The sequence below is a fragment of the Magnolia sinica genome, chromosome 12 (genome assembly GCF_029962835.1).
Source record: "Magnolia sinica isolate HGM2019 chromosome 12, MsV1, whole genome shotgun sequence".
Classification (NCBI taxonomy): domain Eukaryota; kingdom Viridiplantae; phylum Streptophyta; class Magnoliopsida; order Magnoliales; family Magnoliaceae; genus Magnolia; species Magnolia sinica.
Genome location: NC_080584.1, coordinates 10,159,910 through 10,182,408, shown reverse-complemented (window position 1 = coordinate 10,182,408; position 22,499 = coordinate 10,159,910). Strand labels below are relative to the sequence as shown.

At 41.2% G+C, this 22,499-nt stretch overlaps 1 protein-coding gene across 5 annotated transcripts in view; it reads left to right on the top strand.

Annotated features, from left to right (window-relative positions):
* LOC131220896 (probable LRR receptor-like serine/threonine-protein kinase At1g56140) overlaps window positions 1-22,499 on the top strand; it is a 47,329-nt gene that overhangs the window by 1,205 nt on the left and 23,625 nt on the right. For 3 of the 5 annotated variants that reach the window (XM_058215806.1, XM_058215810.1, XM_058215809.1), the window contains exons 3-15: window positions 348-419; window positions 1,232-1,303; window positions 3,133-3,204; window positions 3,307-3,378; window positions 3,883-3,954; window positions 4,044-4,115; window positions 4,223-4,294; window positions 4,656-4,727; window positions 9,654-9,719; window positions 10,141-10,203; window positions 11,117-11,161; window positions 11,339-11,403; window positions 12,608-12,984. In XM_058215806.1, coding sequence (XP_058071789.1) covers window positions 348-419; window positions 1,232-1,303; window positions 3,133-3,204; window positions 3,307-3,378; window positions 3,883-3,954; window positions 4,044-4,115; window positions 4,223-4,294; window positions 4,656-4,727; window positions 9,654-9,719; window positions 10,141-10,203; window positions 11,117-11,161; window positions 11,339-11,403; window positions 12,608-12,984 — 1,192 coding nt within the window. Of the gene's footprint in view, window positions 1-347; window positions 420-1,081; window positions 1,138-1,231; window positions 1,304-3,132; window positions 3,205-3,306; window positions 3,379-3,882; window positions 3,955-4,043; window positions 4,116-4,222; window positions 4,295-4,655; window positions 4,728-9,653; window positions 9,720-10,140; window positions 10,204-11,116; window positions 11,162-11,338; window positions 11,404-12,607; window positions 12,985-22,499 lie in introns of those variants that run through there. The other 2 variants (XM_058215807.1, XM_058215808.1) reach the window with 2 other exon arrangements.

Sequence of the window (22,499 nt, the reverse complement as noted above, 5' to 3'; positions counted from 1 at the left end):
GGTCAATGTCATAACCCTTGCGATGTGGGGCATGGACTATGAGATAAAGGGATTGATTCGCCACTCTCTATTAGTTTGAGCTTTTAGAGCAAGTGACTAATTGTCCTGCATCACAGTGTCAGTTGCAAATTTTGACCCATCCATAACAGTCCCTTTATCAGGCCATGCCCCATCAAGAAAGGGGCCCCAAAAATCCAACCATCTCAACATATGAGGCCCATTGAGTGACACAATACATATGGCCCAAATCAATACTTATCAAAGCAAACTCATTTCTAATTCATTCATTTGGAGATCTATGCCATTAAAATTTACATTGATCTTTTTTTTTTGGGTGTTTTTTTTAGGACCTTAGGTATCAATGCGTTGTCCGGAAGCATCCCAAAGGAACTCGGAAACCTTCGAAATCTTATATCATTGTAAGATATCTTTAATTCCTTATACATAATTAAATTAAGGGATTTTTACTGCAAAAATTCTACAGGAATTGGATTTTACCAAATATTGCCTGGACGATTGGGAATTACATGGAATTGCTTTTTTTGAGGGATGAAAAGATGAAATGCCCTTATTTAAGGTTGAGACGTGTGGGGCTCACTTGGTATGTGTATGACATCCAACTCCTCCTCTGCATGGACCCCACCATGGTGATAACACAAACAAAACATCAGGCTAGTCAGATCATCAGATGGGATATACTTGAATTGGGATAATTTGAATGGTGTATGTTATTTTGTATGGATTGGCCAACCTTATGATTGCATCCACCATATTTTTGGTTCGTCTAATAATTATGCTTGTTTGCATTTGTTGGATGGGTTGGATGTATACCACGTGGGCCCCACAATTCTCCATTCTCCACTTTGTTATAAAAATTCATAAAATAGGGCAGTAATGTAATTTCCCTTCTGAAAAAGCCTTCCCTGGGAATATCAGTTCCTGGAGGCACTATTTGGTAAAATTTGATTCCGGGAGGAATTTTGAATTTTGTGGTAAAAATCCCTTAAATTAATTATGTAATTTTCAATTAATTTAAGATGAATTTTGGTTCTGATTACGATGGACCCAACCCGAACCTGACTGGAACTGGCTACCTATGTGGGGCCCATTCCTGACTTCCCCAAAGTGCCCTTGCAGGTGGGTACTTGACCAATCACGTGGCATTTTACTACGCATTGGACATTGAATTTATCATTTTGCTCAAATTATTTTGATTTGGATCCTGTTGCAGGGCCATTAGCTCAAATAATTTCAGTGGGTCACTCCCTCCAGAGTTAGGGAATTTGGTAAATCTGGAACAACTGTAAGTTATTAATCATATCTTTAATAACCAGCCCATGTTCACAAGTATACATCCAAGCCATCCATCAGGTCGGTCACCCAGTGCAGATGCCCAGGCCTGAAAATCAGGTTGCTCCACTTATCATATGGACCACGGTGTGAAGTGTTTACAACTAACTGAAGCAAGTTTTTTTAGCTGTCTACTTTTTCAGTACCCACCTGATAAGTGGCCCGGCCTGTCTTTTAGACCAGGGCTGCTAGGTGCCAGGTAGTAGTCATCTGATCTTTATGATGCATCTCACGCTGTAATTCAACATGGGTGTTTCGCTCTAGCAGCCCACCGATTGAAGCCATGCAAGATGTTTTGTTTCATGTGCATGGGATCATAACCAGTTTACAGCATGATACTTCCATGGCCCACCTTTATCTTTGATTGCTGCATCAGTGGCTTATCTAGTGTACAGCAGAATGATCACAGACAGATCATGATCTTCCAAGCGATCGAACACTAAGGCCCACTGGAAGTTGATTTTGCAATGTTATTAATTTCACTAGAAATGTAGCAAAAGAACTGTGCAAAAAAAAAATAAAAAATGGCTGCAAAAAATAGATTACTATGGGTGAGCCCCACCATCTGATCACAACCATGTTCCAACCTTATGGTGGTAGGTCCATGGTGCACTAATGATCTAATGTATAGGCTATGGGTTATTGCCTTTTTCCCCCTCCTGTCAACGCCCAGTGTTCTCAATATCGGTATCGTCTTACGTATCGCATCCTTGGGATACAGATACCTACCTGTTGTCGCATGAGATATATCGTTTATATCAAGTAATTTATCGCACTTTTTGGGAAACGTGGGGAAACATTGGGAAAATGGTTGAATTTTTCAATGAAACTTCTAGAATTGTTAAAAAAGACCTTAACACACTTTTAAATCATAACAGCTCAATAAAGAAGTGCACGTAATAGGTTTCGTTTATTTAGGATTCTAAATTATGTGCTGTCTAACTGAACTAATGCAACTATATTCAAATTGAATACATAATATTTAAAGTGTATGCAATGATCATTTCATCAAATACTCCTAAATACTTCGAAATTAGTCTCAATTGACTGCTAGTTGAAGGGAAATTTCAAAAAAAAAAAGAAAAAGAAGTAATATTTTAATAATTTAAAATTATTTTTAATTAAAAAATAATTATTATTTTCCAAAAATTGACAAAGACTTAACAAATCAATAGATCAACCCTCATACGTGCTTGATTTCATTTTTGGAGTGCAACATTGCAAGCAATTTGGTAGAAATTGGTGAAATTTTGAATTTCCTCAAATTTTCTCAATTTTCCTCAAATCAGACCACATACACTAAAATTTTGAAATTAGAGTGTATGTGAAAATCATTTTATCAAATACTCCTAAACACTTCGAAATTAGTTTCAATTAACAGCTGGTTGAAGGAAAATTTCGAAAAAAACATGGAGAACGTGAAGAAACAATGGTTATCTAAATCAAAGCTCGAACTCCATAATTTTTCATGCAAAACATGAAGAACCAATGGATTTGTAACCATTTGACACTAATTTAATATAATTTTAACTAAAAAGGGATTGGAAATTGAAAATGTTCACCGGATTAAACATGTGGGATGTATCGGCACTACCTGTGCGTTTCGTATCACATAGGATACAAGATATGTCATGGGATATATCGGCTGATCTCCTCAACATTTAAAACATTGGTCATGGTGCCAATGCTATATTTTGTCTCATCGGTGTGATCGGTTTCCAACCATTGACCATGTATAAGAATAACTTGCAGTTGAACTCACAAACTCTTTTACTTGGATAGTTACATTGATAGTTCTGGCATCAGCGGTCCGATTCCTTCAACGTTTGCCAATCTAGTAAACTTGAACACACTGTAACTCTCTCTCTCTCTCTCTCTCTCTCTGTTGATTTGCTTCTAAGCAATGAAATTATCTTAAATTTGATTTTTTTTACACTGTAAAGCATGTCATCTCAGGTGGGCCTCTGATAATGAGTTCAATGGCTTGATATCTGACTTCATAGGGAATTGGACTAAGCTTAAAAGTCTGTAAGTTAATATAATGAGATTTGCTCCTTCCTCTCTCGATTTAATATTTTCTATTCTCCATCTTAAGGTTGCAGTCAAACCACTTATAGATCAGGCCTGAACATTACAACAGGGCTTGACCCATCTTTACACAGTCTTGAAAGTTAGGCCTGGCCATGGCCCCCTTTTTTACTGGTAATAGTCATAATAGAGAACTTGTCAGACTGGTTCCAGGCTCGGCCATTTTATTTACCAGACCTGAAATTCAGGCTCAGGCCCTACCAGCCATGAGTGCAACTTACCCAGACACTGCAATGGGTTCAACTTGCCCCTACTCATTCTTACTCGGTTAGGTTTTGGAGTATGACTCATCCTGTGGCTCGTTCTGTTCTCACTGATACAGAGCCAGAGTCAACTCAATATGGAATAATATTTCAAACCATGAGATACCGGGCATAAAAATCAGGCCTTCGACCGGCCCATTTGATCATTATAGAGAATTTTAACTCATGAATGCTAATGTAGGAGGCTTCAAGGGAATTCATTTCAAGGTCCAATACCATCGAGTTTTTCTAATTTAACATCCCTCACCGATCTGTGAGTATTTGCATTGCTTAGTCATTTCCAATATAACTACATTTTTCTTTTATTGTTATTGTTTAATTGACTATCTGATTATCATATAGGCGAATTAGTGACGTCACGAATGGGACCTTATCATTGGCATTTATTAAGAACATGAAAAACTTAACCACCTTGTAAGTGATCAGGTTACCAATCTATATTTGTTTTTGTTTGCTGCTGCTGCTGTTGTTCTTGATCTTGATGATGTTCTGATGCAATTGAATTCTGTGTTTTTGTGCAGAATCTTGAGAAATAATAGGATTTTGGGTACAATTCCATCTGACATTGGAGAGTATCGATCATTAATGCACCTGTAAGTTGTTCACATTATGATCTCCTATATTTGCTCAGTGATTAGCCCAGGCCCACCCATGGAAGCCATCAACAGGCCTGGGTATGGCCTGAGGCTGAGCCGGAACAGAAAGAGCTGTATACTATGGGAGTGGGCCCAATCCATTTTTTCTTTGGTAATGAAAAAATGCCAAGGCCCGGTCCATCAGCCTAAAAATGAGACCCAAGTCCAATTGGGCCCAAAAACCCTCAACAAGCTATCTTGGTCCATTAATATCCCTAGTCAGTGGTCAGCCACTTGCTTTCCAGTGCTATCGCATCAGTCAGTTTGTATTTTGTTTTTCTGTTGGTAAATTATTTCTTTGTTTGACATTAATTTTCAGGGATTTGAGCTTCAACAATTTAACGGGTGAAATTCCAAGCTCTATCTTCAATTTGAATTCACTTCGTAACTTGTAAGAGCCAAACGCCCTTTTATTCATGTCATTTTCATGTTGCTCCTAGCATATGATTTTTAACTTGAGTTCGAATCAAATACAAACGTTTCTACATTAGGCTTAATGTACGAGTAGATGTGTGCGGCCCATTGTGATGTTTTAATGACATCCAATCTGAGCATCGTGTGGAAGTAGACAGGGGTTCCCGCACCATTTTGGACACGCACAGTAAAGAAGCTAGTGCAGGAAAATAGGATTCGTCTTGCCACATAAAAAATAAAAACATTGACAAGTAAGAATATGGGGTTAGTAGCATGGTATTCCAAATCGGTTACGTAACGGTAACGGTCATAACCGTTATGCGTTATAGGGTCGAAACGGCCGTAACGGCCATTACAGAAAAACGTGCCGTAACCGGCCCGTAATGGTCCCATAATGGTCTAGGAAGTGCATTTTTCAAAAAATAAAAAATGGCCGTAACGGTCGATACAGGGGCTGTAACAGCCGTTACGGCCCATATCATAACGTCAACGGTGGTGGCCGTTACAGCCACCGTTACCGTTACGGAACACCTTGGTTAGTAGATACAATGAAATGAAGGAGAGTTGGCATAACTTGTGTTTAGGAGACCAAATGGAAAGGGACCAAAACTAGAGAACTTGATGGATATAAAGTTCAGTACATGGGAAAGGAGTCAAGGATTGATAGAAATGGAGTAGGGATGGTGGGAGATAAAGTTTTAGATGTTAAGACAGTAAATGACAGGATTTTATTAATAAAACTTGTGTTAGGAGAGGAGATAATCAATGTTATTAGTTCATATGAGCCATAGATAGGGTTAAAGGATGGAATCAAGAGATAATTCTAAGAGGATATGAAGTATGAGGTGTGAATAGAATATTGTATATATGGGTTGTTAGGTGTAAAATACCATGTATAGAGAAGCTCTTAAATAAACTTCCTTGTATAGCCTTGTAATGTGGTTATTTAAACCCACCTTTGGGTTGAAGAAATATAGAAAAACATTCTCCAAATCCGTGTGTTTTCATGGTATCAGAGCTAGGTTTCTGAACTGGCGCTCCTCCATTGATTCCGTGTGTTTACATGATTCTGGTGTTCCCTCATCGATTTCCGGCGGTCCACGATTTTGGCAGCCTCCTCCATTGATTTCAGTGGCTCTTTCATCTTCTCTACAACCTGCCATCATCTCCATCGTGCTCCATTAGCGTGCTCACTGTCAAAAACCATCTCCAGATCCCGCTGTAGTTGCGGCCAGTCTCTCCCATCTCCAGATCCGGCGGCCTATACCTGCTGCACGACCACAAAAACCTCCAGATCGGCATCAGATTTGGTCCTGCTCTCCATCAACAATCTCGTCCTGCTCATCAAATTTGGTCCTGCTCGTCAGATCCATTCCTGCTCGCCAGATCCAGTCCTGCTCACCTAGAAATCCGTGGTACATTTCTTCTTCGTGGTTTTTCTTCCTTATGGCATCCATGAATCCCTTCGATGAGATCGAAACTATCCATGTTAAGTTGGATGGGAAAAAATTTTCCCTGTGGCAGTTTCAATTCAAACATTTTTTAGCAGGAAAGAGCCTCTATGGCTATGTGGATGGTTCGATAGGCAAACCAAAGGATGAAAGAGAACTCCTATCTTGGACCACAAATAATTCGAAGGTGGTCACATGGATCCTTAAAAGTGTTGAAGCAACATTGCAATTACCCTCACATCATTCGAGACTGCATCTGAAATAACTTAAAAATGTGTTATCAACAATCGAATCATGCCCGTCGCTATTAAGTAGAGTATGAGCTGTCAAAATTAGAACAAGGAGCTCTGAGTATACAAGATTTCTATTCTAAACTTACCTCCCTTTGGCATGAGATTCAACTTATGGATCCAGTTATTCCCACTGCGGCGGTCGAAACAATAAAGATATTTCATGACACAAGTAAATTAATGCAATTTCTCTATAAACTCTATCCGGAGTTTGAACCACCTTGAGCCGCTCTGATGAACCGGCCTCAACTTTCATCTCTTGAAGCAGCTCTATCTGATTTGATGGCAGAAGAAACACGTTTAAAAACCCTTGCTTCCATGAGAGAAGTTCTTCCTGATGTTGCCTTCATTACCCGCAATTTTTCAGGAAAGTCTCGAGACATATCGAAAGTTAAATGTTTTGAGTGTAATGGTTTTGGTCATGTGGTTGCTCGTTGTCCCAACAAGAAAGCAAATATGAATTCCTCTGGACCAAGTACTCTGTTTTGTAGGTATTGCAAATAAGAAGGACATGAGATAGCCAATTGCCTGACTCGCCCTCCTCTACCTCTTCACTACTAGCGACGTGGATGTGCATTTTTGACTTCCTCTCTTGCGAAGCTTGACTCAGATTCATCCGTGGCCCCATCGGTGCAGCCTAATCTCCTTTCCCTAGAACAAATTCAGCAAATTCTTCAAGTGATGGGTTCTTCAGGTTCGATAGGTAATATTGATCATAGAAATCTTTGGTATATTGACTCAGGGGCATCTAATCATACGACTGAGGATCTTTCTTGTCTAACAGATTGCGTTTCGTATAGTGGTGTGGGTCCCATCTACACTGCGGATGGGAACCATTTACCTATTTCTCATATCGGGTCCTTGAAAGTCTCACCTTCCTCATCTCGCAATTTCTTCCTTCGCAAAGTGTTTTATGTTCCTAAAATATTTGTCAACTTGATTTTGGTTGCTCAACTAGTAGAGAATAACTGTTTGGTTTTGTTTTCTCTGTTTGGTTGTTTCATACCTTTGGGTTGAAGAAATATAGAAAAACATTCTCTAAATCCATGTGTTTACAGGAGGAGACTTAAATGGTCATGTAGGGGGAAAAAAGGGTGAGGATATGAGAGCATACATGGAGGAGATGGTTTTGGGAGAAGAAATGAGATGGGGATGTTATCTTTGATTTTGTTATTGCATAAAATCTAGCTCTAGCTAACACATACTTTAAAAAGGAGAGATGAACATTTAATAACTTTCAAAAGTGGATCATACACGAGTCATATTAATTTCTTTCTACTTGAGAAAAAGAATGATCAATGTTTAAAGATTGTAAGGTCATGCCAAGTGATAGTCTGACTGTATAACAAAGGTTAATGGTTATGGCTACTTGCTTTAACAGATGGAAGAAAGTGGGTGAAATTAATAGGTGTTAAAAAACTAAGTGGTGGAATTTAAGAGGATATAAAAAAAATATTATTCATAAATAAATTGATGGAAGAAAGAAAGTGGAATGCTGAGGAAGAAGTAAATGTTATGTGGAATGAGATTGGTCATGACTAGTGCAAGCCTATGAAAATTTTTATTCAGGGCTTGCATTTGTTGTGTATCTTGTCGACGCTTTGCATTTTGTTCACCATTCCCCTTGTTAGACATTCGAGTGTTGACTCAACAAGAAAAGGAATTATTGTCTTTTTGATTTGGCGGGTAGAGGTGGTTAGAATGCTTTGCATAGTTTTAAACTATTCGATCATAACAAACTGCATTTGTAATATTCTTTCCAAAGCGACTTCAGGGAATGACTCGTTCAATCCTTCAGGTGTCATTGTATGCACAACGACAATCCTTGGCAAACTAATGGAGTCATGCATAGTGGGTAACCACGAAAATGCTAGATCATTGTCAAGTGTGATCAAAATGGTTTTAACTGTTAAAACCAAATTTCAGCGGTTAAAAACAATTGTAAAATTGTTTAAAACCTTTTAAGTGTTGGGCCCAAAGGAAAGACCCACTTGGTGAGTCCCGGATCTAGTAGATCTTTCCAATGACACATCCTTAGATAAAACAATGGATCCCTTATTTGCCCGTGAAAGAATTGATAGACCTGATGGATGTACCTAGCCACACCCATTTTTAATGGTCACACGGTAACCTCGTAAGGAGAGCTAAAGCCATTCAATCAGGCTTGTGACCCTTGTATATCCCTAGGTCTAAGGATTAATCATCATTCTATACAACATCAAGTTTGATCATGGCCCAGGCTAATGGGCCCCTAGACTAGTGATTTGATCTCGATCCACCAGAGCAAGTGCCCAAAGGTCTAATAAGATCCTATTTCCATGGCGCACTCCATTCTCATGTGGGGTAACGGAGAAGGCATATTGGCACCAAGTTGGCCCCACTGGAGATTGTCCGACCCAAGTCAATCTTCTAACACAAGATAAACATACATCTCATCGGGTGATGATCATGGGTCTATCCTAGAACTATGATGGTCATGATACAACAGGGTACTGAGATTAATGGACCAAAACTCTCCCTAATTAACAATTGTTGTGTCCAATCTTTAGTTCTGAAGGACAACCAAAGTAATCACTTGCTTGACCTGTATCCACATGTTTAAGGTGACGCCACATATTAATTAAAGCATAACACTCTATTCTTCAAGGATCTTTGGTCATCATGATCAACTTTTGAGATCATCCCTGTCACATCCACTGCACGGTTCACATTCGTTTTCCGGGGCACAATTCCAACAATATGTAAAATCATGCCTAAAACCTCTAAAATCATGTATTATGGCCCACCCAAGTTTTGTAACAGCCTGAGTTTCCCAGGTCCATTCTTGGCCGGATGCATTTTTGTGTGGATTAGGTGGAACATAAAGAACATAGTAGACAGCACATACAATTTGGACAGTTTTTACTGGTGGTTTTCACCATATCAACTATTCCATGTTGTGGCCCATGCCCACCTGAGTCTTGGATCGGCCTGATTTTTGGGTACAAGGAGAAAAATAAGGGGAAAATTGATGGATGGATTGGATGTCATTAAAACATCATGGTGGGTCCCAAACGTTGATTTTTTTAGCTTAACATAGAAACCTTTGTATTGGATCCAGCCTCTTTAAGTGTTATTTGGTGTATGCATTTTGTGTTCAATTTGATCCGTCTCAATCTGCAGGTTTCTTGGAAACAATAGCTTGTCTGGTGGCCTTCCTTCCAATAAAAGCTCATCACTTGTCAACATGTACGTCATCCGACTTATTGGTATTGAATCCATAGTTTAAATTGCATTTTCCTCACTGGTACATTTGGATGCATTGCTGAATTGAATTTAAATAACTAACTCCGGAGTAGTCACATTGAGGGACTCCAATTTGCAATTAAGTTTCTTTCAAGTTGGACGGAAAGGAGTGAATTTGCAATTTGAGGGTGACTTCCTAATATGCTTACTAATGCAACTACAATGTCATTATTTCCTTCCTAGCGGACTAAGAAATTATCTGCAGTTGCATTTTTTTATTGTCTCTTTCATTATTTCTCTTCTACAAAAGTCCATGAAATTTTTTGTTGTAATTTAACATGAATACCATTGTTTCTCTTCTAGTGTTTTTGGTTGGTGTTGATCTTGTTTGATGAATTCGTTTGTTTATATGTTGTGTCAGCAGAGATTTGTCATACAATCAATTATCAGGAAGCTTTCCCTCGTGGATCACACAAGGTTTACAAGTGTACGTCCAAAAGAAGCACAAAGCTTGCTATTTCATCTTCATTTCTCTATCTACAAAACAGTTCATTATGCCATTGAGCCTGCGTTTGGATGTACCATTGAAGTGAAATGCAATACTTAGTTTAATAGAGTAGATATAACCAAATTGTAGCAACCTTAGTGTTAAGAACAAGTATTGCACAATTTGCAGGAAAATTCCTCTCAAGTCCAACTTGAAAGTAATTCAGTTGCAATTTGAAGCCGACTTCCTCGATATTTGTATTGAGCAAGGTAGCTGTAATTTAGTCATTTCCACTTCATTGAACTAGTAATTATTGCAATTTGATTCAATAGAGCATCCAAATGCAAGATAGGATGATGTCCTTCTTTATTTATTTGGCATGATATATACATATGGTTTGGATTTAGATTCAGACCAGCTATGACGTACTTCAAACACCCCACAACATGGCTAGTTTAATCTATGCACTCCATAATCAAGTACATGGAAGTTGCAGTACTACATCGGGTACCCATATTCAATGTAGTGAAGTGCCAAGTGATTCCCAGCATGTGAACTTAGCACGGGTGTGTAAGATCAAACAGATCAGGGCCATTCATCAGGTGGGTCCCACCTTGAACAGGCCCTTGGAAATAATCAGGCTGGTCCATGCATCCTACAGGCCACACATGTATAAGTTAAAAAAGTTGGTTCGAGAAAGATAACAAATGCTGTGTCCAACATCCATGTGTGGTCCACACTAAATTCCTAGGCTGGGGGATACCCCACAGTGGTCCCCACCTAATAAGTGGCATGGATCTCTACATCTGCAAGTCACCTCTTTAGTCTATCACCTCATCAGTTCTTTTCAATGTACTCGCAACAATGTAATGCCACAGACAGTAAGCTCCTTTTGAATTGTCTCCTGTTTCAGGAACTTGGTCGCCAACAACTTCGTCATTGATAGTTCTAATAACAGGTATTATTCATAGGCGATGCTGCTCTATTCTTTTGGCAAAACAAAAGCATGTTCGAGTTACTGTCGTGACTTACTAAGGATATACCATATTCCCTGAATTGGTCGTGCATCTTTGTTGCATAAAAAATTGTCATAATCTTTTAGTTGCATTTGAGTGTCTGATTCTCTGGTGTTCAGTGCTTTGCCTTCACAATTGCATTGTCTTCAGCGGAACTTTCCGTGCAATCGGAATTCTCCAATTTGTAAGTCATCTCTTCTTCTTCTTCTTCTTCTTCTTCTTCTTCATTTGGCTATGTTTGGATGCATGCATGAATCGAATTGCATAAAAAATAGCAATTTTATACTGGTATCCATAATGAGGAAGCAGCAGACTATCGCAATTATGTTTATTTCAGGTCCAACCTGAAAGCAACTGAATTGAAATTTCAAGCTGGGACTCTAAAATATTAATGCTATGGGAGGACACAATAAATTTGGCCATTTCCACTTTACTAGAATATGGAAGCCCACATACACTCCACCACATGTGCCAATGTTTGTGGCCCAAGGGTACAAGATCCACGCCATCCATCAATTTTCTCCCACTATTTAGATGTCCCTGCCCATAAACCAGGTTTATCCTCAAATTGGGTGAGCTGCAGATCAAGAAACAAATGGATGGGTAGAAAAGCCTGTCCCCCATGATTTTCTTCTGTGGTTGTGGCTCACTTGATGAGTGGACCAGCCTGGCTTTTAAATCAGGTTATTTACATCGTGAGATGCACCTGATGGATGGCTTGGATCTCATACCAGTATGCCACATGGGCACATGTGCATGTAAATGGTGTTGGGTCTCATGAGGTTTGACCTCATTTTATTAATCAATTTTCTTTCTTCCGTTTGAAGTTGAAATGGAAGAGGCTTTCTCGTGAATTACACATGTTTGAAGTTGAAATGGAAGAGGCTTTCTCATGAATTACACATGTTAAGCAACAAGGAGAGTAAAAAGAGGAAAGTAATAGATTGATATTTGTCCATTTAGTTTGTACTTGGGACGAGCTAAGCAATAGATCGTAATCCGAGTCCATCTCAATCAGAGAGGTGATTAGACCCACCTGCTCCAGTAGTGGTTAGGTGGACTGCTAGATCCGGACCGTTCATCTTCAGCTTTGTGGAGGTCCCATATCGTGTAGACCCTTCAGATCTTGAGGGCTCACTCTTCTGCATAGAGTTTCAGATGGGCCACCCTATACCTGCATGTGGGATCAACATATCTCTATAGCAAAAATTAAATTAAATTTCTAAAAATGTTTATAACATTAACCTGCCGAAAAACCTCGTATTAAATTCTTTAAGGTCAGGTTGGCTGAATCTGACATTCTGTAGCAATCTCTGATTCCGACACCCAGATAACTATACTCATATAACTGTAGTCTTTGATCGATGCACTGTTTTATTGGTTTACAGATTTTTCATTTGCAATCAACTGCGGTGGCAGAGAGATGATATCTACTGATGGAACAGTGTATGAGAATGATAATGAAGCTCTCGGCATAGCAACGTATTATGTGACCCATGATACTAGGTGGGCTGTCAGCAACGCTGGGATGTTTGCTGAGAGCAACAATGCCTCATTCATCGCAAGCTCTTCTTCTCCGTTTCTGAGTACTTCAGACTCGGAGCTCTTTCAAACAGAAAGGATATCGCCAGGATCGCTAAGATACTATGGACTTGGGCTTGAGAACGGCCAGTACAATATAAGTCTGCAATTCGCTGAGATAGCTATTGAAGATTCAGCCACATGGAAGAGTGTTGGAAGGCGTGTATTCGATATTTATGCCCAGGTGTGTGCTTTATAGTAGGATTTGTTTCCTAAATTTGTGTTTGGATGCACATTGAGTTGTGAATGCTTGTATTAATCAAGAGTTAATGCAAAAAAGGTACTGATGTTTCCTAGTATACATAGTTAAGAAGTAGCCCAAATTGTATTGACATTTCTCTCTAGACCCTCAACATGAATACCAAGTAAAGTTCAATTTGGTTATTTCAATTTTATTAGCTTAACAAACAATTGCAATTTAATTCAACAGTGAATCCATACGTGCCTTTAGTTATTTCTTTCTTTCCCTGTCAGTCAGATATTCTTTGCAAAATTGTCAGAAAATTTGAAATTGCACCATGTTTTAGAACTGTGCTTGAGCATGGACCATTTCACAAGTATTATCACTTTATCCCTATATACTAAACTATTAGTTCTGAGAGCTTCTAGGGCCACTCATGAGAGAAGGACCATGGTTTCTTATGAGATGCTATCGTGGCACCAGATTAATGGCTCGGATCTAGTGCAAATGTGGAGAGAGTAAGATTGGAGTAGCCTTCACTTCTCTTCATTTTATATGAGAAAGTCAACACGTTGATCACAGTGTCCACTAGAGCCAAACTAGTGGAGGAAATGGAGCTGGGCCTTCTAGGCACCAACTTCAGTGCAGTTCTCAGCACAGGGAAGGGAGCTCCCACTGCAGAAGTAAAAAAATAGAGCCCAAGTAGACGCCCAATCCAGGGAACAGCGAGAGATCGATGCCTGGGAGAGCAGGTTGGAAGGGGTGCATCTGGTGTTCGATGTAATGCCTGAGAGAGTCTTGCATCAGGGAGTTACTCGTGAAGAAGCTGAGGACTAGATTCTAAAGACCCAAACTGATAGGGAGAAACAGACTCTCAAGCGGGTGCAATCTGTTGACAGTGGGTTGCAAGAAATGTATGGTAGGCTGGTGGAAGAGAGTGGTTGGGAGGATGGTGGGACCTTGGAGCAAGGTGATGAATCCACCCGCCAACAAGCTCTTCCCCTAGAATCGGTCCTTGTTGAGAATCCCATCTTATGGGTGGACCTCGGGGTAGAGGCCACACTGGAGGAGGAAGCTTTTCACTCAGCCAATAGAAATGAATCAGAGTATAGGATGGGCCCAAGAACGAGGGCAGCTAATAATAAATAAAGGAGGATTGTGATGAGATAGAAATTGGGCAGAAGAAAGAGTCATCACAGGGGTCGGGTAGAGGATCCTGACTGAGCATCCGGTGACTAACTTCATCTCATGGAATGCTAGGGGCCTGGGTACTTCGGAAATTGATCAGGAGGTACAAGGCTAGTATTGTGGCTATCCAGGAACCTATGGTGGCAATATCAGAGCTACCTCTCATTGCAAGGAAATTGGGATTCAAAAAAGTGATCGAGGCAAATGCTTCATTCAAGTTGGGATGTGCAAGTTTCCAATCAGAGCATCACAACCAGAATGCAAATTTTGGTGAGTAACAGGAAAGTAACTGCGACAATTATATACACCAAATGTGTCAGGGCTGAAAGGAGATCCCTTTGGGAGGAACTTTGGACAGTGGCTGCACTCGAAAGGTGTCTGTGGTTCATTTGTGGAGATTTTAATGTGATCGTTGATGTTGACGAAAAGTAGGGAGGTGTAGACTCAGATTTGGGGGCCATGGATGACTTCAAAGAAACTATAAATGATGTGGGCCTTGTGGATGTGGGGTACGGTGGCTCAAAATTTACTTGGTGCAATAATAGGCAAGGGCAATGGAGGGTGTGGGCGAGACTTGACTGAGCGATGATTAATGTTGAATGGCTATCTGGATTCCCCTCTTTCAAAGTCACCTAACCAGACCTTTTTTGGATCACTCCCCCCTCTTTTATCCATAGAAGAAGCTCAAGATCAAGTTCCCAAGCCATTCAAGTTTTAGAGAACGTGGACCACAATGAGTGCTTCTTGGACATTGTCAAGTCTAGTTGGGAGGTGGGGGTAGACACTCTGCCAATTGCCATGGTTGCAGCTAAGCTCAAACGACTGAAGTTTGCCCTTAGAGATTGGAATAAGCGGGTTTTTTGGGACCTATCCTAGAATACTTAAAGAGTAGAGGATGCAGTCATGAAAGCAGAGCATGAGCTCACCCTCGCTAGTTTGGAGTAGGGGTTCACCATGCTTGAAGAAGCTAAGTCCCAACTAGCACTCCACCTTCTCCAAGAAATTTCCTGGAAGCAAAAAGCTAGAAACCGGTGGCTTGTGGAGGGTGATTGAAACACCAAGTTCTTCCATGACTTTGTTATGGAGAGGCACAAATGATCCACCATTCCAAATCTCAAATTCAATTTAGGGGCGGTGCTGCAAACCCAAGCAGAGATTGAAGAGGAGATTGTTAGATACTACAAAGCCCTCTATTCATCAGAAAGGGCCAGCCGTCCAGAGAGCCTCCTGGATTGCATCCCAAGTCTTATTTTTGACCAAGACAATGAAGACCTTCAACTCCTAAATATGGAGGAGGTTCACAAGGTGGTTCTCAGTATTCCAGGGGAATACTCCGGGGCCTGATGGTTTTTCGAGTAGTTTTTTCCTTCTTGTTGGGTTATAATTGGTGACAATATTTCAAGGCAGTGTGCGACTTTCTCAAGTGGGGAGAAATCCTGAGAGTCGTGGGTAACTCTTAGATATGCCTAGTTCCAAAAGCTCCAAAATCAGCTCACATGTTTGAATTCAGGCCTATAGTCTTTGTAATGTCTTCTACAAGATCCTCCCAAAACTTCTTGCCCTCCAATTGACTAGGATCCTTCCAACGCTGATCTCTGAAGAACGAGACGCTTTTGTGAGTGAAAGAAGCATTATGGAAAACATTCCCCTTATGAACAAAATGGTACAAGAGATTGATCGTATGGTAAGAGGGAATGCCACTTTCAAGCTGGACATGGAGAAAGCATGACAACATTGAGTGGAGCTTCCTTGCTCGAGTTCTATCTGGGTTTGGCTTCACAGATTCTTGGGTAGCCCTGGTGAAAAAATGCTGGAAATGTTGTTGGTTCTCAGTTTTGGTGAATGGGTGCATATCAGAGTTCTTTCAACCTTTTATGTGTCTTCGGCAAGGGTACCCGCTCTTGCTTAGCCTTTTCATCCTAGGAGCTAAAGTCCTAAGCTGAGAAGCCTTCTTGCTCTTTAGAAGCAGAGGATGCCTTCCCTACCATTTCTGATGCAGACACCAGTGGAGCACCCTTTAGAGTGTACCAGAGGAGGAGGTGTCGCCGACAGAGTACTGGAGTGGACAAGTTGATGTGGATAGACGTTGGGTCCATCGGACCCATTTTCTGACGTGTTACGAGTGCAGGAGTGGCACGACTGCACCCTGACCATAGATCCATGGGTTGGATTTCACACCCTTCCACACGGGTGTTTTAGTTTTAAGCATTTTTGTTCTTTTTTCTTATTTTAGGGGCTTTATTGCACTTTCTTTATTTTCGTCTCTTTTTATTTTTATTTTTCTTGTTTTCAGGGGCTTAGTGCACTTTTACTTATTCCATAGCTTATATATACGTTGTGAGAAACCCTATTTTCATTATTATTGAATAAATAGAAATTCGTCTCTTTTCTTCCTTTTTATTCAAGAGATAGGGTGTCAGGATTGGCCCTTGGGTGTTGAGGATTCCACCCCGATTCCAGGTTTCCTTCTTTCTAGATCTTTGAGGTGCAGGAAAAGGTAAGAATCATTTTCCTTCTTTTCTTTTGACGACAAAAGGACCCGTACTTCATCTCGAACCCTTTGTTCTTCACCCCTCTCGTTCCTCTCTGGATACCCCCTTTCTAGTTTGAATGGAAAAGAGGGATAGTTAGTTAGTAGAATTAAATCCAAACTTGACCGTGAACTAACTTATACTAGATCTGGGATATCCTCATATCCCTAGGTCTTCCCTTTTTACTGTTTACGTGATCTTATGCTAAGGGGGCATGATCCTGATGGAATAACCTTATCTTTGTGTTGAGATTTACCTATTCCCTTTGATTGGAAACGGTTAGTTAATTGGTGTATTTATTTGAATATTCTTTAACCTGATTATACATGCATCTAGGGTTAGGTCATCGCATGTCCTTGCATCAATTTCCCTCACCATAGCATGGTCATTTCCGACCTCTTATTTGCAGATGATGCGGTCCTATTCCTTAATGATAGGAAGTCATCGATTCTAGGCCTGAAGAATTTTTTAAAAGAGTTTGAGGAAGCTTGTAGGCAAAGAATTAACAAAGCTAAGAGCCATTTCATCATGTCGCTAAAGGCCTACCCAACTACAGTGCAAATGGTTTAATGACTATCCGAATTCCAGGAAGCTAAGCTCTCGATCACATCCCTCGGAGTTCCTCTCTCAAAAGGCAGGGTGAGGGTGTGCCAATATTAGCCTCTACTTCAGAAAATTTCAAGTAGAAGAGCCGGATGGAACGTAAAACTCCTCTCACCTGCTAGTAGACTAACCGTCATAAAGCATGTCCTATGCAGCTACCCCCTTCACTTGATGGCAGCAATTGACCTCCCGTCCTCCTTATGCAAAAAAATGGAATCGGCATGTGCAGACTTCTTTTGGGGCGAAAGGGAGAACAGGAAGAAGCATCATTGGGCCTGGTGGTCAAAGGTATGCCTTCCTCTTTTAGAGGGAGGGTTGGGGGTTAAACGAATGAAAGATGTTATGATAAGCTTGAGAATAAATATGGGATTTGCCCTTCTTAAAAGGAAAATCGGTTTGGGAAAAATACATGTGGGCAAAATACCTAGAAAAATTCATTCGTAACTGTTAAATAGCCATTTGCTCTAAAAGCTCGAGCCGTTAGAGGATGGTGTATCAATGTATATCAAGGGACTTTAATACTCCCCCGCACGTGTGGGGTGGAGCTCTGCACAGGAACATACTAGGCAAGGGTGGGGGGACACTCCCACCATAAACAGGCCAGGCTTGATTTCCCGGTCGCTGGGCCGGACTAGATTTTTGTGGCCCCCCATGGGAGAATATATTACGGAGGCATATTTGCTACCCCCGGGATTCAAACACTTGACCCTCCTCTCTAATACCATGTCAAATAACCATTTGCTCATCAATGTATATCAAGGGACTTCAACAGTAACCCTCTCTCAAACTTGAGATCAGGCTCAAAGATATGGCATAGCTTAGGGTGTAAGCTCCCCCTTACGTTGTCCAGCTCGAGATGGATGGTTGGTAATGGGCAGGTGAGTTTCTGGAACCAAAACTGGACTGGTGCTGGAGCTCTTTCTTCCATGGAAGGGGCGTTGATTTCAAATGGCATGCAAAATGTGTCGGTTTCCTCCTCTTGGTTAGCCCAAGGGAGCTGGAATTTCGATAGTATTGAAGGGGCCGTCCCAGACAACATTCTTTCTAGGTTGAGGGGACTGGAAATCAAACTCTCTAACAGGTAGGATTGTCTCATCTGGCTGGCTTCCCCATCAGGTTTGTTCTCAACAAAATCTGCATGGGATTTAATCTGAGCAAGACAGAGGAAGAAGCAGTGGGCAAGGTGGATTTGGAATAAATGGATTCCCCCCAAAATGTCCATCTTGGCATGGGAAGTGAGGAACGAAGTGCTCCCAATTGATGTAGCAATTCAAAAGGCTGGTGGTCACCTGGCCTCTAGTTGTGTGTATTGTATAGAAAGTATGGAGTGAATGCAAGCTCAAGCAACCCTTGATATTTTGGGCCATCACGATGCTCTTAATTTGCAGCTGGGGAAGCTAGTCAGCATGATGGAACATGCCTCTTTTACTGAGCCCCATTATCAGCCCGCAGTTAATCTACCTTCGGTCCTTGATTCCCATTTTGTGGAAGTGCGGCAAAACTCAGAGGCGTTGGGTATCTCCAGCGGGGGTGGTGATGTTCCTGGTCTGGCTCTTTAACATTCTGGAAAGATTGAAAATTTCAACAATGTTTTTGTCATGGGAATCATGCAAAGAAGGTGTGGTTACACTTTAGCTGCATCTTCAACGTTAGATGGATCCAAAATCAGTCTATCCAGCAGAGAATTTAGCAATGGACTAGTCTTGGGTGCTGCTCTTCCACGTTTAAGACAATTAAGGGGCTGGTTCCTTGCCTGATCTTTTGGGAGCTTTGGCTCAGTAAGAATGCAGGTAAATTTGAGGGAAAACAATGTAGCCCAGATATGGTGATCAGGAGAGTTAAGAGCTAGATTAGGGATATCTCAAGAAAGTTGTCGGGTGACTTCTTGAATCTGCTGTCCTTGATGCAGTGGGTATCTCTGGGAGGGTGACTAGGAAGAGATTTGTTCAAATTCTTCATTGGAGGAAACCAAAAGAGGGCTGGGTCAAGCTGAACCGGGATGGGTCCTCAAGGGGGAATCCTTGATGGGAGATGGTGCCCAGTTAGGAAGCTAGCCATCAGGGATGGATGCGGGTTATGTTTTGGCTTATCAGTTTTTCAGTTTGCCTTATTTTACTTGGTGGTGGTGGGCTGTGGCTTCTGGGTAGCTGATGTTATGGTTGTTGGGTGATTTTGATTTTGTGGTCTGTTGAGGTAGCTGGGCTGTGGAATGACGGTTGGTTGCCATGGGAGTTTTGGGTGTTGTACACATGGTTTTCTTGTTGGGTCTTTGAAGGTTGAAGTTTGACCCCTCATTCGAGTCTCATCTTTAGTTGTTGGTTGGCTTCATCTTCCTGCCCTGCTTTCTCAGGATGTGTGCATTTAGTTCAGGCAATATTGGTCTCTGCCCCTGCTTCTCTCTTAGGTTCCTCTATTGTTTACCCCCAGGTTGATGCCTGGCTGCTCTTGTTGAATGGCTACCAAGCAGCCTAGCCTCTGGTGAGCTCGGCAGCAGTACCAGCCCTCTCATCTATTTCATTAGCTCACCTTAAATCCAAACAGCAATGGCATAGTAATGTTCGTAGCATCTTTAGCATGAGGCCCTCTTCTTTAGTAGTCTCATAATGGCATGGAAGGGTCTGCTATCCGGATGTATGGACAGTGGTATCTACCTCTACTTTAAGGTGGTTGGTAGTCATGATGGTTGTCTGAGTGTGCTGTTGGGCTTCTCTTGCTTATTGCCCTGGGCTGTAATGTCTGCCAAGTCGGGTACAAGTTGAGGGAGTTGTTTCTCTGCCATGCTTCCATTATTTTAAGGAGGTTGAGCCGTTGGCTAATTCCAGTGTTCGAATTATCGGTATCGTGTTACGTATCACACCATTGGGATACGGATACGTATCGGTTATCGCATGGGATATATCGATTGTATCACGTAATGCATTGTTGTTGTTGGAAACATGGGGAAACATTGGAAATTGGTCGAATTTTTCAATGAAATTTCAGTGATTGTTAAAAAAGACATCAATATACACTTAAAAATCAAAACATTATAAAAATCAAGTGCACATAATAAGTTTTCTTTGTATGGGGTCCTAATCGATGCGTTGTCTAACTGAATTGATACAAGTATATTCAAAGTCTAATTCATATAATTTATAAATGTAAGAAGACGTGTGGAAACACAAGTAATACATTCAAAAGCAAAAGAAGAAGCACTAGATTAGGTTACATGCATGTTTGATTTTGATTTTTTTTTCAATTTTCCGCAACTTGGTCCCTCTCCTCCAAATCTCGAAATCAAAGCTCCTAATCCATGATTTTTCACATGGATTTGTAACAATTTGACATTGATTTAACATGATTTACAGAAAAAAGAATTGAAAAAAAAAAAGCTCACTGGATCAAACATGTGGGATATATCCCACTACTTGTGTGTTTCGTATCGCACAGGCGGGATACAAGATATATCGTGGGATATATTAGCCAATATCGTCGATATTTAAAATACTAGCTAATTCTAGTCCCTTTTGCGAGGCTCTGGCCCTTTTGATTTGTGTGTGTGTGTGGGGCTTAGTTTTTTGTGGTGCCCACCCGAATTCATGTACAGCTTCATTTCTTATCAACAGAGTTACAGGTGTGGGGATGTGAAAGTGTTCTGCGGTCCTCAGGGAGGTGTTTCCTGCTGAAGTTAGTAAGGAGGAATTTTCCGGGCGATCATGCATTTATCTGCATTACAAGCTTTTAATGGGAATATGCTTTTTTGTAGCTGTTAGAAGGTGTTTATGTTGAAATACAGGCTCTCAGCTGGAATCTGCTCTGTTGTGCTCCCGCCCTTTGCTTTTGGCCTCTTCGAGAATTTGGGTTGTGAGGTTTCCAGGGCTCTATATGCTGCAGCTTGGGAGTTTGTTGGTTTCTGTTTGTATTGTTGAAGTTGTTTTGGACTTCTGTAGGATTCAGCTTGGAGATTTCAAGTGATGCGTGGTAGCCTAGGGCCCTGTTTGGATGCAGTTTGCAAGTTTTTCTGTTGATGTTTTCTTTTGTTGGTTTCGGGTCCTGTTTATGTCGGGCAAGCATCGAGATGCAACTGATTGAAAGCGGGGATGGTTTTCGTAGGTCGCCTCAGTGCCACCTGTTGCTAGTGGTTTTCCTAGTGGGGAGTTATTTTTCTGTTTCACTTTTTATAGCTTGAATTATTAGCATATATGCACATCCTTTTGTAGCACCTGCTCGAAAGTTGTAATTTTTCTCCCCCATCAACAAAGTTACAGGTGGTGTGCTCCCACCTTCTCCGGAAAAAAAAGAAGTCAACACGTTAATCAGAAGTATTGATTGATTGATGTCTCTGGTCGAAGCATCAGGTTCATCACAATTAGTTGTAATTTATTGAGTTGAGAAATAAGAAAGCATGCAGTTTAAAAATGGATGGTCAAAGAATCCACTAATAAAGTTGGGCATCGAGTTGAGTCGGACCGAGTTAGGGCTGACTCGACTCGATCCGGTTTTGAAATAGGCCTGACCCAAACTCGATCCGACTCGATACCGAGTCTAACATGCCTGACTCGATCCGAGTTCGGTTTGGCCTGGACTAATCCAGATTGAGTCCGATCCAATCAGAAGTACCGATTCGGGTCGAGTTGGCACCGAGTTGGATTGAGAGATGAGGGAGGGAGGGAGTGGAGAGGAGAGAGGAGGAGGAGGGTGATGGTGGTGGGTGGTCGTCGGGTTTGGAAGAGGAGGATGAGGGAGGAGGAGGAGGAGGAGGAGGGTGATGGTGGTGGGTGGTTGCCGGGCTTGGAAGAGGAGGAGGATGAGGGAGGGAGAGAGAGAGTTTGGGATTGGGTCGGGGTAGGGTGCAGCGGGTAGGGTTAGAGAGTCAGGTTTCGGATCGAGTCAAGTCTAACCGGATCGAGTTTCAGGTCGAGTTACTGGGTAACTCGAACTTGACTCGGTTCGAGTTCGGATTGGGTGAAGCCTACTCGGTTCAGACCGACTCACCCATTCGGTTCTGGTTAAGTCGGATCGGAACGAGTCGGGCGAGTCTAGTTAGTCGGATCGAGTCGTCTAGTGCCCACCTCTATCCACAAATGGGTTTCTTTCCTAGCCACATTTATATCACAAGCAATGTTGTCAAATTCATTATCATTTTGCAAATTGTAATAGGGGTTGAATTATATGTAACTGCAAATCATATAAAAAATCATAAGATTTCTTTTCTGA